The sequence below is a fragment of the Neurospora hispaniola genome (genome assembly GCF_033458365.1).
Source record: "Neurospora hispaniola strain FGSC 10403 chromosome Unknown B0T23scaffold_1, whole genome shotgun sequence".
Taxonomy (NCBI): domain Eukaryota; kingdom Fungi; phylum Ascomycota; class Sordariomycetes; order Sordariales; family Sordariaceae; genus Neurospora; species Neurospora hispaniola.
In genome coordinates this window covers 5,851,445-5,867,854 of record NW_026944406.1, presented here as the reverse complement: position 1 = coordinate 5,867,854, position 16,410 = coordinate 5,851,445, and the positions used below count along the sequence as shown (strand labels likewise).

Below are 16,410 nucleotides of genomic sequence, written 5' to 3'. Positions count from 1 at the left end.
ATCCTGCTCTGTCAGAAGCTAAATCCGCTTCTTACACCTCCCTCCCTCCCACCTTTCCTTTCCTTTTTTTCCTCCTCCGTTCCCTCCCTCTTCCTCTTCCTCTGCCTCTCCATTCTTCATCTAGCATTTCCATCCCCATCTCCAGTCTCATTTTCCAACTCCCTCCCCATCCCCCCTCTCCCTGTGTGTGTCTATACCCATCTCCATCTTCTCACCCCCCTCAGCCCTTGGACACCCTAAGCCCACCTCGTCCTCACAAACTCCACCCACTTCCCAATATCCTCCACCGTCTCCAACATCTTGCCCAAGTCCTCCACCCGCCTCTCCCGTCCATTTGGCGCCACACTGTTCCGCTCGTCCAGCACGTTCTGCGATTCCACGTGCACCTGTCCGTTTTCGCGAATCTCCAGCACCACAATGGCGGTCTCGGAGGCGCGGAAGGGGAAGGCGATTTGCAGCCGGGGCGCATGTACCATGGTCAGGTTGATGTCAATCTTGATTGCTTCTGGGTCCGGGCCAGAGGTGAAGGTGTGGGTGAGGGCACTGTGGTTGTTGGGGCCGCCGCTGGTGAGCGGGACTTGTTGGTTTTGGTTGTTGTTGTTGTTGGAGAGGTGGGAGGTGGGTTGGGAGTGGGCGGCTTGGGAAGGGAAGATGTGTTGGGAGGCGCCGTCGATGGACATGGGTACGGTGCCGCTGTGGTTGGGTTGAGAGCTGGCGTCAATGGATATGGAGGTGGAGATGTCCATTGGTGTTGGGGCTTCGTCACTGGGAGATTTGACGAGGGTGGGGGAGAGGCTCATGAATCGGTTGAATTCGTCGCGGTTGGTGCTGGTCTTTGTGGAAAAGGAGTCTGGGTGGATGGTGGTTTGAGGAGGAGTCCGTTTCGGACCCGTGTCCTCTTTGAAGCTGTTTTCTAGGAGTGTGGACAGGAAGGCGTACTGCCTGAGGTAGGGCAGCATGGCGATGAGGTGCTGCGGGTGCGAGAAGGAGGCCTCGGTCAAGGTCTTGCCGTATACTGGTTTGTAGATGTAGAGTGAGTTGGCGTGTTTTCTCGATAACCAAGCTGGTGAACCTGGTAACTGGTAAGTGATGCCCTTTGTGTGGTGAATCTCTCGTGGTTCTGTTGGATCGTAGTAGCCACCGGGTGCTATGGGGAACACGAGGTTGTCGAAGGACTTTGATACGTCCATGGCTGGTATTCCGATGCCCATACTCCGAAGCTGCTCCCAAAGGCCAAAAGAGATATGGATAGGAGGATCAAAAGTGGCGCTGAAAGTGACCGAGGGCAGGCGTGGGCCCAGGAGAGAATCCCCAGCCTTTTCAGGATCTGGGGGAACGATTGTATCTTCGGGCTCCAGCCAGTGTACCATAGGGCTCGTTTGTAGATCTCCAGGAATATGGGGCAACTCAACATTTTCGGAGATCCAATGGTTAGAAACCCGAACGGGATGGACATTCACATCGAGATTCCTGTTGATGGGGGCACATCCGACAAGAATGCCCCAGATTTTTTCCTGCTTCTCAACATGGGCGGCCATCTGTGGGTTTGCTGGGGGCTGAAGATGCTTGTTCTTCCAGTAGTCAATCCTCATGCCTACTTTGCCCCGGGCATTCATAGCAGGAGTTCCGCTGCGATTACAGAGGACGATGTTGCGAAGATACTCATCAGTCCGTCCGGCAAGGGACGCATCCTCGCGAACCTTTTGTAGCTCCCACTGATGTAACCGACTCAGGCTGTCAAAGACTCCGGCGATAGCCTCGTACAGGTTAAGTACCGAGGCAATGCTCAACTTATCCAAGATAGCCAGACGCTCAAAGTTGACCGAAAACTTGTCGAGCTGCTTGGTCAGTGGGCTTTGGCCGGGCTGCAGCTTGAGGTTCTCCAGAAGAATTTTTCCTGCATCTTCGGCGTGCTTGTTAACGCTCTCCGAAGACTCGGGGAAAGCCAAGGTAAGTGACTGGACAATGTTGTCTGTGAAGCCTATGAGAAGCTCGAGGGCCGAGCCAGCTATTATTAGCGTTCGCTTCGACTCCCCGGCCATATGCTCATCCCACATGCAGTCGAGTTCCAGCTTTTGGGCCAGTCTCTCCAGGCCAGCCTCACTGACGTAACCGCGGTTTTGGCTGAGGATGGAGATGACTTCATCTAGCCGTTTGGCCTTTTCATCCTCGGTGTTCCTCCCAACCTGAAGGCCAGCTAGACCACCCAGGCTCTTGAAATCCAGGTCAGACAGCTGCAAATTGCTGAATGCGGCGGCAGCAGACGGACTATCAAAGCTGACAGCGCTGGTGCTGGTAGGATGATTTAGCAGGGCAGCCGCCGAAATGGCCGGGGACTTTTTGACTGCCTGCGGCGAGAGACGGGAACCGTGAGGGGATAGAGCAGCATGAGCCATGGAAAAGGGTGTGGATACAGGAGGAGTGGCTGCTGCTCCATGCTGTGTCTGCGAAGGCGTCCTTCCGCTCCCCTGCTGGGAAAGAGTATGCTTCATGGGTGTTGGCGTGGTCATGTTGCCGTTTGTTTACATAGATTTCTGTTCCGTTGTTGTTGAGAGTGAGATTGAGAGCTCGAAGTCCGTCGAGGGGTGACAGACAAGAGCCAATCAATTGAGACCAAAACCCGGGAATGTGAATGGAGGGAGGGTCAGTCTTCTGAGCTCTCTCTCTCTCTCTCTCTGTGCTGCGCGTGGTCCCGAATAATGATAGTACTGATTGATACAGGCCCGCCCAAATGACCAATCTGTAAATGTCGATAAGATGATTTGAGTGTGTGTCGAATATTTATTTCACCAAACCACACACGTTTGACGGGAGTGTCTTTTTAAAGGTTGGAGAGGGAGTAACCTAAGCAAGGAACGATGGAAGTCGAGAAACCCAAGCTGAGGTCGGCGATTGATGTTGAAGTGACGGCGGGAAGGGGCGTGCACGGACCCCTGGTTGAGGTGCCTTCCATCGCTGCCCGTTGTGCCCGTTGTGCCCGTACTGGTACACTAGGTGTGCTATAACCCACTGTAACTGCCTCTGTCTTCAGCGGTCCTTCACTGACTTTACTTGAGCAAGAGTAAGTAGGTGGGGCCAGTTCCCACCGGCAGGCATGAGGTCAGCTCCTGCAATGCAACAGCAACAGCATGGATGTGGAAAGGTGGAGTGCCCCTCGACATTCAATGTCAACAACCAAGACTAAACCTCCAAGCAACCAACATCCGTCTTCTTTCTCTTCTTCTCAACCAGTCTCCCGTTGTCCAGTCGCGCACGAACTTCCAGGACTTCTAGTATACGTCTCGATCAGCAAAAACAAAAAAATAGCTAAAGTAGCCGAGTTCAGTATCAACCAACACGCGCTAGCTATCAACATCACCACCGCATACATCAACCAAAGCTGCTCCTATCCTTCCTCCATCCCCGATCACGACGCCAGATACGGTCTCATTGTTAAACCCACATACTTCGCGGCATCGATAACTCTACCGTCACAATAGTGCTGAGACGCTCCACGAGTTGCCCCCAATCGGGCTCAGACAAGGACAACCAAAGTCCGGACAAAAACACAGGCGCATCCCCAGATTCGGGACAGTTACTGGAAAACACGACAGAGGAAACAGCCCGGTTGGCCAGCAGAGTTCCTCTGGGCACTTCACCCAACACAAGCTCTCGGTTTATTCAAGGCTCTGCCTTGACTCTAGAGCCTCAACGCCGGCCACGTGCAGGCTTCCAGAAGGAGAATCTTGACACTGGCCGAACCCCTTCTTCCAGCACACCAGCCCGTCAACGCAGACAGATTCTGGAGCCGCCAAGTCTTGAATGGATCCGTGGACACACACGAACGAGTACATCTAAGGACTAGAAACCTGATTCTGCTGCGACTTCGGATCCTTCACCAACACTTCCATCTCCGCACACACCTCGTTCTTCACGTGCACGTCCAAGCACCCCTCGTGCGTCTGAAAGACCTCACCTTGAGCTGGTTCGAGACATCAGTGGCGATAACGTTGCCGACATCTTGGAAGCTGCCAGTGCTTATGCCAATCTAGCCACGTCGCCTCTCTCTACTCCGCTCGAACTCCCAATATCGTCGAGAGGCCGGAGAAGAGCCAAATCGCTTCCAGCCGGACAAAGATCCAAGTCGAAGCCCAGAGACGAACCAGAAGCAACAGACGAAGAAGAAGACATGAACGGCATGCACGCTGGTAATATGCCCGCCGCCATGGTTGGCCTCCCCACGCCGGCAGGGCACCAAGCCGAGCTAAACTACATCTACGGCCTGGTTGAGGAATTGAGTCGACAACTCGCGCAGAACCAACGGGCTTTGGAGGAGGTCGTCTCGGGTGTTGGCAAAGTGCGCAGGCGGGCAAGGTCACAGTCTCTCACAAATGACGAACTACTCAATGCCGCAGGCGAAGAACTCAAGAGTATGTTTCCCCCTAGTCTCATGTAATATGATGAATGATAGCTGCAAGCCTGCTAACTCATTTGTGCAATTTCAGACCAGGATGAAAACATAGACCAACTAGTTTCAGTTCTCACCGAGGCCCTGGAAAAGGCCAAATTCTCCCGTGACGCCAACGCCGCCCTCCTCTCACAGTACTCACAAGTCATGTACACCATGCTCAAGAAGTTCCACGAGTACAAAGCCAAGCACGTCCAAGACGTGGCAGCCTGGCATCACTCATACCGCGCCCAACTAGCTGAGGCGCGCGCCGAAAATAGTCGACTCCGCGAGCAGATTTGGGAGATGCAGGCGCATGCCGGCAAGGCCAACGAGCTTGTGCGCAAGTTCCGCGCCGAGTATGACAAGGACGAAAAGCGATGGGAGCGGACGGTGGATGCCAAGGCCATGAGGCAGGAGCTACGGTTCTGGAAGAGGATGGCGATGCCTGAGTTGCCGGATGATGATGAATTCTGGAGTGATGATGATGATATTATTGATAGGGCTGAAAAGGAAAGGCAAAAGGAACTGCAGAAGTTGGATGCTGAGCAACAGGCACAGGCTGCTCAGGCTGTGGCAGAGGAGGCGGCTGCGAACGAGGCTGCTGAAAGTAGTGGTTTGGGAGAGATGAGTGGGAGTAATGGTTCTGGCGTGACGGGGGTACCGACGGAGGTACCACAGCCATCTGTGTCGTGAGACTAGTATCAGCGGCTTGTGGTGATACCCCTTTTTTGTTGTTTGTTTGTTGATGGTGTTACGGTACATAGGGTGGGCGTACAGGGAAATTGTGCATACGATAAAACCCATAAGCGATTAATAAGGGTGCTTTAAAAGATATTTACTTTTGCGACATTGTCTGAGCATCAGATCGAAAGGTTGCATTTGGTCTTTGAACACGCAGGGTAACGGAATACCACATTTTGTCCCTGTTCATGAGGGCTTTCATGGAGGAACCTGATGACATCCAAGTACCAGGTCATCAACAAGTTCAAACACACGAACGAAAATCCATCGGTGAACTAAAGACAACTCCCAATTTCATACATCTAAACATGTGCCTGTTGCTCTTCTACTGCACCTCTATGAAGGCAATTCCTACATCCCGTAGGCCGACCCAAATCACAAAACCTCTCCAGACCCAAACTCCCCATTTTGTTCACTTTTGAACCCTAGCCTTTTCATTGCCCACCTAGGTCCTTTCCTCAAATTACGACCTGTTTAACTCCCACTCACTGCCACTCAACACTCCACGTCTTCTCGCCGCTCCTGAACGGCACAATCTCCACCTTGTCCGTCTTGAGACTCTCCTCCACCACGGCCCCATCCCTCTTGACCAAAATCTTCTTCTCCGCCGGCCCAAGCTCGTAAAACTTGCGACCAAACTCACTAAGGAAGCCCGCCAGCACCTCCTCCGTCACCTGCTCCTCCTTGATATCTCCCCTCGCAATGCCCTCCTCCAGCGCAGTCAACACATAGCCCAAGGCATACGGCTGCGTGAACACGCCCGCCGCCGTGTTGCCCTTGCCCTTCTTGCTCGAGATATCATGGGGCGCCGAGTCGGTGCCCAAAAAGAACTTGCCCTCGCTCGTGACCAAGGCCTGCAGCAGCGCGCGGCGGTCCTCGGGCGACTTGGCGCTCGGCTTGCAGTAGTGGTGCACGTTGGCGGACCAGTCGTCCACGAGCAGCGAGAGGTGGTGGGCCGTGATGGTGGCGACCACGTTGGGCCCGCAGGCGCGCACGGCAGCGACGGCGTCGGCGGTGGTGCAGTGCTCGAGCACGATCTTGAGGTTGGGGTATTTGCTGTGCAGGGAGGTGAGGGTGGGCAGGAACTTGGACTCGGCGTTCATGACGGTCACGTTGTCGGTGGGGGAAGAAGGCATCTCGCCGTGCAGGTTGAGGACGAGACCTTCGGATTCCATGGTGGAGAGGACGTCGTGGAAGGGGTCGAAGGAGACGACGCCCCATTGGGAGTTGGTGGTGGCGCCGCGGGGGTAGGCCTTTTCATGAAGGAGGTTTGTTAGTGGAATGTAATAATGAGAATAAGAATGAGGAAAGAATAAGGGAAGGACGACCAACCTTGACACCGGCAATACCGGCCTTCTTGGCCTTGCGGATCTCATCGGGGGTGATGCTCTCGTGAAGGTAGAGAGACATGAGGTAGTTGACCTCGGGGTCGTAAGCCTGGAGGGCCTTCTTGTACTCGAGAGCCTCATCGACGGTGACGACGGGGCGAGGCGCCAGGTTGGGCATGACGAAGACGGTGTCGATGCCGGCCTTGCGGATGGTCGGGGTGACCAGCTCGGCAATGGGGCCGGGGGCGTTGCGCAAGTGGACGTGCATGTCCGCCGCGGCGGGGAGGAGGTAGGAGTCCTTGAGAGCCATTGTGTCTGGTGGTGGTTGTGTTGGTGATGTTAGAGGAGGGAGGTTGGTCTGAGTGGTTTGTGCGAGTGAGTGAGTGAAAGTCTCAAGTGAAGATATTCACACTGATATGAAAGCAGTCACTGACCTACAACACCAAGTGGGTTGGATTGTATCGAGTAATGATCGACTAATCGGGGTGGAACTCCAAAGTCAATTCAGCCCGAGACATGCCATTCCCGTCGACGTCTCGGGACAGTGGGGCATTTCGTGATGGAGTTCCTGAGGAAGGTTTCCAGAAGTTGAAGATCGGGGGTTAGGGTTGGTGATTGTTGATCCGGCATCTCTTTTCCGAACACAAGTGTAACCGTCAACCACGATACAATTAATGGTCAACAATGTTCCGCAATGTCTCTCTTATCTCCATCTATGCTTCACACTCTCCGGCGTAACCTGAACCATTCTACTGGTACCCCATTTCTCATTGACAACGCATCTCCATCCGGTGCAGAACCCCCGGCAATCTGGCACTTTTGGCGTCTGGATCTGGAAGGCGTTTTGAAAAGCGATTAATAATGTACTTCGTTGTTAATCCCCGTTGCACCCGCTTACTGCCAATCACACAACGCGTTTGGACGCGGGTTCCTTTGATGACGTTGGGCTTTAAGGGAACGGAAATCTCAACTTCACCGTTACTTCAGCTCCAGAAGATGTTGTTCCTCAGATCCTTGTCGTAATTGTTTCTTCCTCCTTTTCTGTGATCAATGTCCTCAACGAGGTGATCTTCCTTTTCTCTACAACACTTTGCTGATGAAGGTTGATACAACAACAACAACATAGAGAATAAAGGTCACCGCCATGTTTTCTAAAACAACTGTCTTCGAAACAACTGTACACGACCGCCGTCATCACAATGTCGACATCGATGAGAACGACATGAGCTCATCACCAACTCTCACAGCTTCAGCTCCGGAAACCACCCCTCTTTTAAATTCCGAGACAGCCAGTTCCTACACCATCGGTAATGGGCCACCACCAACACCACCACCACCCCAAGATGAGAAGCCCATTGGATTTGCCCGGGGTCTTTCCATTGCCCTGAGCATGTGGGTTCTCATCTTTCTTCAGGGTAAGTCTCTCAAACATCAACATGTTTATACCACGACGAGACAGGCATTAACACCACCACAAGCGGGCAACATGTCTGGAATCAGCACAGTTCAAAGCAGCATCGCCACCGATCTCGACGCCTACGACCAAGCCATGTGGTTCACCGGTGTTTACCTCATCAGCTCCTCTTGTATATCTCCCCTCACCGGCCGACTCTCCACCATCTTCACCCCGGGCCTTATGATCCTCGTCTCGTCCCTTTTCTTCACTATAGGCGCAATCGTTACCAGTCAAGCCCACACCCTTTTCGTCTTCCTGTTCGGTCGAATCCTTGTTGGCATCGGCGGCGGCGGGATCATGACCCTTTCTTTGATCCTCGTCATCCAACTGACCAGCAAGCGCCGCCGCGGCGTCTGGATCGGCCTCACCAACGCCGGCTTCACAGTGGGCATGTCCACGGGTGCTGTTGTCTTTGGTGTTTTGTTGCCCATCATCGGCTGGCGCGCTCTCTTCTGGGCACAAGCACCCCTCGCTCTGCTCGGCGGCCTTGGAGTCTACGCCAGCATTCCCTCCTCCCTGTCCACCGGCCAACCTCTATCTCCCGGGGACGCGGAAAAGACCAGCCTGCAAAAGCTGCGCGGAATCGACTATGCGGGCGCCATCACTCTGACTACCACCATTGTCCTATTGCTTTACTCCCTCTCCGGCCGCACAGGAATCCACTATACCCCGCTGTTTTCGTCTCTGCTCACCTTCTGCCTCTTCCTGGTGATCGAATCCCGCTTCGCCAGCGACCCCATCCTCCCGTTACGGATCCTTCGGTCTCGCGGTATCTTGCTGTCCTGCCTCTCGCAGCTAGGCTTCATGTCGGCGCGCTGGACCGTGCTCTTCTATGCGCCCATCTTTGCGCTTGCCGTGCATGGCGCCAGTCCCGCGCTGGCGGGGTCCATTCTGATTCCGACCAACCTCGGTTTCGGCATGGGTGGATTACTGGTGGGCTGGCTGCACATGTCGCGGCAACAGCACGCTGATGATGATGATGATCATCATCATCAAAATACTAGCAGCAGCAGCAGCAGCAGCAGCAGCAAGGACTACTGGTTCTCTTCCTTGGTGTCCATGGGTATTTTTGGCTTGACGATCCTGGCCATGGGGTGGGTGAGTAACGCTGCCACGCAAATGGGGTGGTATGTCGGGGTGATTTTTGTCAATGGGCTGGCGACGGGCGCGGCGGTGAATTATACCATGGCGCATTTGCTGCATTTGAGTCATGCCCGGGAACACTTTATCGTGACGGGCTTGTTGGCTACTTTTAGGGGATTTGCGGGCAGTACCGGCACGGCGATTGGGGGCGGGATCTTTGGGCGGGAGCTGAGGGCTTCGCTCTATCGAGGATTTGAGATGATTGAAGGGCTGCCTAGAGAGAGGATGGAGAAGTTGGTTACGGTTTTGGTGGGCAGTCCGGCGAGAGTGCACCAGGAGGGCTTCTTGACAGTTGAAGAGAGGCTGGTTTCAGTCAGTGGGTATGAACATGCGTTGAGCACACTTTATCATAGCGCCGCGGCGTTGTGTGTGGTTGTGTTGTTGGTACAGGCGGGGACGGGGTGGACGGCTGGGGGAGTGAGTAAGGAGGAGGAGAGAGAGATTGAGCAGGCGATCGCGGAACATGATGGGAGGATGGAGGCATAGACTACTTAGACTTTAGATGTGCTATAACGAGATAGATCCTGTGTCTTAGAACAGAAGCCATGCATCTGTGACTCTTTTTTTGGAAATATAGAAAGAATAGACACCTACTACCCATCAAATTTCGGTGGTCTCTGATATTTTAAAATTACTTGCAGCTCGAAACTGTACAGCTCTCTTTAAATTTACACTTCTCCCGGCGATGAAGGTGTCGGTAGGGGGAGATGTGAGGAGAGATGAAAGTTAGGGTAGAGGACGAAGGTTTGATTTCGGATGGTATGGTAGGTGAAGATACCGGCTAGTTGGCCTCGGTATATGATGTTCTTATATAATAGCTGCGGCACTAGAAGATCTGCGCGGAAGATGTTAGTGAGGGAGATGCGAGATCCACGCGGAGAGGAACTCACCTGGATCCAATCCGTTCTTGCTATGTTTGCTACGGTGGCGAAAAGGGTGGTGTTGAGAAGGAAGGTGGGATGATTTTGGAGTGATGGTCGCGAGTCGTGATGGGCGAGGTGGTGTTTGTACTTGCACCCCCCTTCCACGCCATTATAGCTGCCCCCAAAGGCACTGCCCTCGTGTCTGGATCATCATCAGTCAAGTCTCAAAAACTCCTGCGACAAAGGAAAGAGGAAGATGAGGAGGTCGGTCTCGGGATGATTCACAAGTCAAAAAGAATAGTGATGGATGATGCTGCGTTTGCCTTTTTCAACCAACGTCGATACCTTCCCCAACCCCAGTTGGCGAAGGTAAGGTATTACCAGGAAAAGCATGTACGAAGAGAAAAAAAAAACACGAAAGTCGACTACAGAAGCCGAAGACACATCCAAGTCACAAAGAGAACCGACCAAAGCAGCCTACAGAGGCCTCGAGTAAGTGAAACTACAAGTCGCCCTCAGGGGTGAGCCCAGCACTGCCAGCATTAAGACTAGAAACGAGGCCGAAATCATTAAATGAGTGATGGTCCTTATGTTCTCCTGCCTCCTTTCCGAAACTACCTACCTAGCTACTTCTTTAGCCCTTACCTACCTACCTACTCTTGCAAAAGCCCCAGCATACTTTTTGAACAGCCAATCTAATTTCGAAGATAGAGACAATCTTCCCGTCCATTTAGTCATCCGTAGAGTTGAACATAGTATTGAAGATGGCACCTGTTTTAAAGCTGGTGCGTGTTATAGTAGCATGACAAAACGTTAGACATTCAACAAAGAGAATTAGGTTTACTTACCTCCAGTAGTTTGTGGAACTTAGGTCTGATTGTTCTCAAAAATTTCAATAAGCGGTAGCAGACTAGTTTACCTAACCAAGTCGGTTGATCTCATCAATTTTATGTCCCGGACGAGGATAGCAACTATGGTAACAGAATGCACCCTTGTCAATCCTATGGTCAACATCCATACCCAGCCGTCACGCCAAAAGTATGTAGTCCATTATGCCTAAACACCCTCAACGGATACCATGAGAGCATAAAACCCATATTCAATATACGCTATGTATGTACTTGATAATCCAACAATAACACCACAGCCCTTTTATCCCAAGGTATATATCCCATCCATCCATCCATCCCTCCTTTTCCATGACAGCAAGAAGAAAAAAGAAACTACTCAAACTCCCTCTTCCCAAGTAAACCCCTCACACTTGCCCCCCTCCCTTCCACCCCCTTCCACCTCCTCGCCTGCCTCCTCGTCTCCGCTTCCGCGACCTTCGCCCTCCTCTCGTTCTCTCGCGCAAAATAATTAATACCCGACATCTTGCCCGCCGTCCGCTTAATCTTGACATCCTCACCAAACCCACTCGCGCCCGCCGCTTTGCTGTTGGTATACGGGTTGGTCGTCGTAGAGACGGATACCGAGGGACCAGGAGTGGTGGTGGTGGTGCTAGATAAAGAGGCAGCAGAGGAGTTGGTGGTAGCCCGACGGAGTAAGGCGGGGACCTTGAATGCTGATTGAGACAAGGATGAAGAAGGAGCAGCGAAGGCGAGTTTGGATTGGTTTGATGTCGAAGAGGTGGAGGCGGCAGAGGTGGAAGAGGAGTTGCGTTTGAGGGAGATGCGGTCCACGATGGCTACTGAGCCGGTGCGGCGAGGGTTGGTAGCGGGTTTAGATGGCGGTGCGTTATTCTTCTCCTTACCGGGAGTGGCGGGGATGCTGTCTTCTTCATCCTCTTCTTCTTCGTCGGAACCGAGGACGGTGGCGGGGATGACGGAGGAAGTGTGTGGTTCGTCTAGAAGGTTAGACAAACTCTCGCGGATTTCGCCCAGATTACTTGGTTTGCGACCGCTCTTGGTGCGGCGGGGATTCGTGGAAGTTGTCGTCTGCGGCTGGGTAGCCGGGATGGTCTGGTCTTTACTAGAGGACTGCGAGTCTTGTGTCGCCGGGATGACTGAAGATGGCTTGTCCGCGGGACCAAAGAGGAAATCCATCTCATCGTCGCTGCCGCGATCCTCGATGGACTTGAGGAACGCCTTCGTTTTCGGGTTCTCGGCGACCTTGCTGATACGCTCATCGGCCAAAAGAGCCCGCTGCATCTTGGCAAACTGTCGCCTCTTCATCCGGCGACGGGCCTCGCCGCCGTCGTCCTCGTCTGAGAGGTCATCCCAGTCGCCGCCTTCGCCGCGGGCGCGCTTGCGACGGAGCATTCCCGTGGTGATATCATGGAAAAGCTTCTCGACTTGCTTCTCGTCCGAGGCACGTTCACGGTCACTATCCTTTTGTTAGCTTGACTTCCACCTCATGAATATTCGGGGCAACTTACGCATAAAAGGCAGCCAACTTTCTCTCATCGCCCTCCCCAGCCTTCGTCTCATCATCAATCATCTCTTTGACCAACTCCTCATCCTCCTCATCACTACTACCCTCTCCATCTATGCCTCCCAACCCCGCATACTCATCCTCAGACTCTTCAGCCTGCTCTTCCACCATCTCCCTCGCCTTACTCTTCTTCTTTGCCTCCTTCCTCCTCTTCTCCCTTTCCGCAGCTCTCTTCATCTTCTCAAAGGCCGACTTGGCCTTCTCAGCCTCACGATCATCGTCACGAGCATCCCTCATCTCCTCATCACCGTCTCCTTCCTCCTCCTCATCCAAAGTCGACGCATTGAACAGTGCAGACCCAGTAATCACATCCCCCCTTCTTCTCAACCTCCCCAACGGCCTCTTTCCCGACGGACTATTCTCCCCAACACTACCAGCACTTCCGCTTCCACCAGGCGTCGAGTTTGAGGCAGTCATAAGCGAACCACTACTCCTATTCCCACCAACTAATACCGTCTCAACCGTCGAATGCGGCGGCAACGGCGCATCAACAAACCTCTGCTTCAACGGGGTATAATCCTTGTACCCCTGGTCTTGCGTCGGCTCAATCAGCTCCGACCCTTGCGTCATATTAAACGCCGGGTGGTTCAGCAAGCTGTCGAAGCCGTGCATCTGCGACTCGGACTGGGAGAAGCCGAGCTGGACGCCCTGGGTTTCCAATGCCGCCTGGGTCTCCTCCTCCTTGTCTTTGGCGGCCTGCGGGCGAGTAGGGAGGGAGGGTTGGCTGTCGAGGATCATATTGTCTTCTGGCTGCTGCTGGCCCGCAGTCTGGGAGAAGTTGGAGTCGGGGATGTCGGTGAGATCGATGTCGAAGGTCGGACGAGGTTGAGAGGGGGAACTACCGGCGAATTGGGAGGGAGAACCGGGCTGGCTGTCATCCATGGTTCCGGCGAAGATTTGGGTGAGGCCGAGACCGGCCGGACCGGCGACAGGGACTGGCAGGCCGGGGATGAAACTCTTGCGCGCAGAACGCAGGACAGAGGTGGGAACGCTGGGAGAGCCGGAGCGCAAGGCTGATGTTGGGGATTTGGGGAAACGCTGCTTTGGTCGGGGAGTTTCTTCGATGCGCTGCTTAGACGATACGACTTGCTCCCCCCCTCTTCCTCGTCGTCGTCGTCGTCGTCACAGAGAACAACAACCTGTTTTCGTGGCCGACGGCGGACAGTTTTGGTGCTAGGCAGCTCATCCTCGTCCTCGTCTTGTTTATCGGCGTTGTCTTCCCCAGACTCATCAGCGCTCTCATCAAAGAGTGCGCCAGCCGGATCAGCCTCAGCCATATTCTCATCCTCACCCTCATTCCCCCCTTCGCCTTCCTCTTCTTCCTCATCCTCTTCACTCCCCGAAAGCTCAATTGCCTCCAGCTCTTCCTTGTCATCATCCCCCTTTTCACTTCCCACATAACTCTCATCATCATCTTCACTATCATCCCACCCCAACGGATCCTCCTCCCCATTCTCCTTCCTCTTCCTCCTCTCCTCCTTCGCATCCTCCCTCTCCCTCTTCATAATCTCCTCCGCCTCCCTCCTCGCCCTGGCAACAATATCCTCCGCCTCCTGCATCTCCTTCGCCCTCTCCTCGGCAGTCAGGACTACCACGCCCTTGGCTCTTAGCATCTCCAAGTGCTCCTCACGCTCGCGCTTGGCTTGCGCTCTGGCGCGCTGGATAAGCGTCATCTCGAGCGCACCAGGCGTCATGGCAGGCGGCTGGTGCTTGGAGAGGTGTTGTTTGTTTTTGGGCAGGGGAGCGGCGGGGAGTTTCTCTGGGTCGTCGATGTGGGCGAGTTTGCGGAGGACTTGGAGGGGACGCGGTTCGCGGGTTTGGTTGAGGGGGACGCGGTCAAAGATGGCGTCGATCTTGGACTTGCGAGTTGGGGGTTTGACTTGTAGGTCATCATCTTCGTCGTCGTCGAGGGAGATGGTGTTGGCTTGGATAGAGGATGGTTGGAGCGGGAGTTTGACGCGGACGTTGCGTTTTACTTTGGGGAGGGAAGCGGTGACCTCGGCTTCGAAGTCGGCGGCGGTGGCTTTGCCTTTGCCCTTGTCGAGCTTCTTCTTTTGAGTGAGGGCTTGCTCGAAAGTGGGCAGTTCTCCGTCCGAGTTCTCTTGTATGAGGAGGTCGCCGGTGGATGTGGCGAGCTCTTCCACTGTCTTGTCGGGTTGCTTGTTTCCCACTGGAGGGGAGCTTGGTGGTGTCTCCTTCTCTGGCACCTTTTCTGTATCACTTGGCCGTGACGTCGCCGGCGACTCTGGCCCAACAGACTCTTTCGCTGGCTTTCCTGTAGTCGCAGCAGCGGCACCAGCAGGTCGAAAGTTGAACCTTTCAAATAGTGTGGCCTTGGTGATCTTGTTCTTGACTTTGGGTTCATGTGCCAGTTGTAGCTCTCTTGCCATGCGTTGTGTCTCCCTGTGCATTTCCTCAAGTGCCTTCTTGCTAGCCTTTCGTTGTGATGGCTTCTTTGTACCAGCCTTTTGTGTAAGCTTTCGGCCGCCCTCGTCGTCGGATATGTTGTTGTCGTCGTCCTCATCCATGGACATTCGGTCGTCAGCTGCCATTGCTGCCCGTCGTTCGGTCTTCTGTCGTTCTTCTTCGGCTTCTCTGGCCTCGCGCTCTTTGCGCTTCTTCTCCACAAGTGCCTGGAAGCGAGGGTTCTTCTGGAGGTTGCTGATGCTGGGGAACTCTTCATCGTCGCTTGCTAGCCCATCTCCAGGACGGCCCGAGGGTTTCGCAGGGGAGACAAAAAGGCCCGGGGAATCGGGCGCTTGGGCTGTCTGTTTCTCGGGAGAGACGAAGAGGCCGGGTGAGGCAGCGGTGGGTTCATCTCGTGGCTTGGGTTCGGGTGTCGCGGTGTTTTTTCGCTGTCGTTGCTGTAGCTTTCTCGGGCGGGTCATTACAATCTCGTCGTCATCTTCGTCATCGTCATCTTGGACGAGACTCTTGGTCACAGGGGGGTTCGCTGATGGTCGCTTCGGGGTATCATCTCTCATCTCTTGGTCAGATTCGGACTCTGATTCGGGAGCTGGGTTGCTCTTTGACTGCATTCCGGCAGCAAATCTGCCTCTTGGTCGCAGGATCTCCTCATCCACCTCGTCGGAGCTATCAGACATGTTGACATCTGACTGGTCAGCAGCCTTCAAGACTGGCGATGTCGGTGTTGCGCTACGCGATCCGGAAGCGCGTCCTGGCGAAGGCGAGGCCGAAGCAGCCATTGTGGCCGCTGGTGTGAGGTTTTGGGTATTAGTGTCGAGGTTGGGTTTTCTGCATCACGATCTCTTCCAGAAATGGCCGCAATAGGTAATTTCGAGAACGAGGATAAAGAGATACGAGCGAGATACCTCTAGGTATTCCCTTGTGGTGTAAGTGGTATGGTTCAGTTATCGCATCACTACCTATCTTTTAGTGATAAAGTGGGTTAATGGTTGTGATATGGTGGGGAAAACGCGTCAAATGGCGGCCCAGGGCGCGTCGTGCAGATCGAGTTCAGCGCGCTAAAGTGCTTCACTGCAGGGTTGCAGCAGGGTTCACTAAGGGGTTAAATTGCCAAGCCTGGACCAAAGTAAACATTTGGCGCCTCTTTGTTCCCAATTACCCCTGAATGCATATGTACATACATCAACATCATCGTGTTAACACCAGACTCAAAGCCTCCATGACACATTGACAGGTTCTTCTGAGAATCATCTAGCTTTTGGTCTAATGTAGCCAGATACAAGGCCAAAGGCACACTTCATAACCGTAGGTACTTCCCGCTGTACTTGTGTAGTGGCAGCCTATGCCATACCATTTCCAATACCACTTTGCTCGAACCCCTTGCAATTCATCGAGAGAGACGCGCCAAGAAGACAAAGATGATTTCGGGTATCGTCGGTAGAGAATAAGAAAAAAAGAAAAAAAGACCAATAATACAACCAAAGAGATAAACGCTCTGTCTCTTTCTCCTGCAAAGGGATCCGGCATCCAGTGCTCTTCACCACCTTTCCAACTCCTCAAAGAACCATATAGTAACAAGTGACATGCCCA

At 53.7% G+C, this 16,410-nt stretch overlaps 6 protein-coding genes across 6 annotated transcripts; 3 read left to right on the top strand and 3 right to left on the bottom strand.

The window, feature by feature from the left end:
- Nucleotides 1–95: 95 nt before the first annotated feature.
- On the bottom strand, nt 96–2,850 carry B0T23DRAFT_371831 (mediator of RNA polymerase II transcription subunit 1-domain-containing protein). Its single transcript, XM_062836675.1, has one exon. It carries the CDS (start codon nt 2,508–2,510, stop codon nt 237–239), a length of 2,274 nt encoding a protein of 757 aa, XP_062697869.1. The 5' UTR covers nt 2,511–2,850; the 3' UTR covers nt 96–236.
- Nucleotides 2,851–4,001: 1,151 nt separating this feature from the next.
- Nucleotides 4,002–5,240, top strand: B0T23DRAFT_38519 (uncharacterized protein). Its single transcript, XM_062837521.1, has 2 exons — nt 4,002–4,409; nt 4,485–5,240. The coding sequence occupies exons 1-2, from the start codon at nt 4,169–4,171 to the stop codon at nt 5,120–5,122; spliced, it is 879 nt and encodes a 292-aa protein (XP_062697868.1). The 5' UTR covers nt 4,002–4,168; the 3' UTR covers nt 5,123–5,240.
- Nucleotides 5,241–5,623: 383 nt separating this feature from the next.
- On the bottom strand, nt 5,624–7,059 carry B0T23DRAFT_38503 (uncharacterized protein). Its single transcript, XM_062837510.1, has 3 exons — nt 6,933–7,059; nt 6,503–6,813; nt 5,624–6,423 (listed from the first exon to the last, which is right to left on the bottom strand). Exons 2-3 carry the CDS (start codon nt 6,806–6,808, stop codon nt 5,656–5,658), a joined length of 1,074 nt encoding a protein of 357 aa, XP_062697867.1. The 5' UTR covers nt 6,809–6,813; nt 6,933–7,059; the 3' UTR covers nt 5,624–5,655.
- A 583-nt stretch (nt 7,060–7,642) lies between these two features.
- On the top strand, nt 7,643–9,718 carry B0T23DRAFT_351268 (MFS general substrate transporter; the record flags this gene model as incomplete). The annotated part of the gene is made up of 3 exons (XM_062836072.1): nt 7,643–7,913; nt 7,977–8,904; nt 8,974–9,718. The coding sequence occupies 3 exons, from the start codon at nt 7,643–7,645 to the stop codon at nt 9,581–9,583; spliced, it is 1,809 nt and encodes a 602-aa protein (XP_062697866.1). The 3' UTR covers nt 9,584–9,718.
- Nucleotides 9,719–10,086: 368 nt separating this feature from the next.
- Nucleotides 10,087–10,456, top strand: B0T23DRAFT_392742 (uncharacterized protein; the record flags this gene model as incomplete). Its single annotated transcript, XM_062838025.1, has 2 exons — nt 10,087–10,329; nt 10,382–10,456. The coding sequence occupies 2 exons, from the start codon at nt 10,087–10,089 to the stop codon at nt 10,454–10,456; spliced, it is 318 nt and encodes a 105-aa protein (XP_062697865.1).
- Nucleotides 10,457–10,842: 386 nt separating this feature from the next.
- B0T23DRAFT_435719 (MRC1-like domain-containing protein) lies at nt 10,843–15,800 on the bottom strand. The gene is made up of 3 exons (XM_062840540.1): nt 13,477–15,800; nt 12,338–13,384; nt 10,843–12,285 (listed from the first exon to the last, which is right to left on the bottom strand). The coding sequence occupies exons 1-3, from the start codon at nt 15,597–15,599 to the stop codon at nt 11,184–11,186; spliced, it is 4,272 nt and encodes a 1,423-aa protein (XP_062697864.1). The 5' UTR covers nt 15,600–15,800; the 3' UTR covers nt 10,843–11,183.
- Between the last annotated feature and the right edge of the window lie 610 nt (nt 15,801–16,410).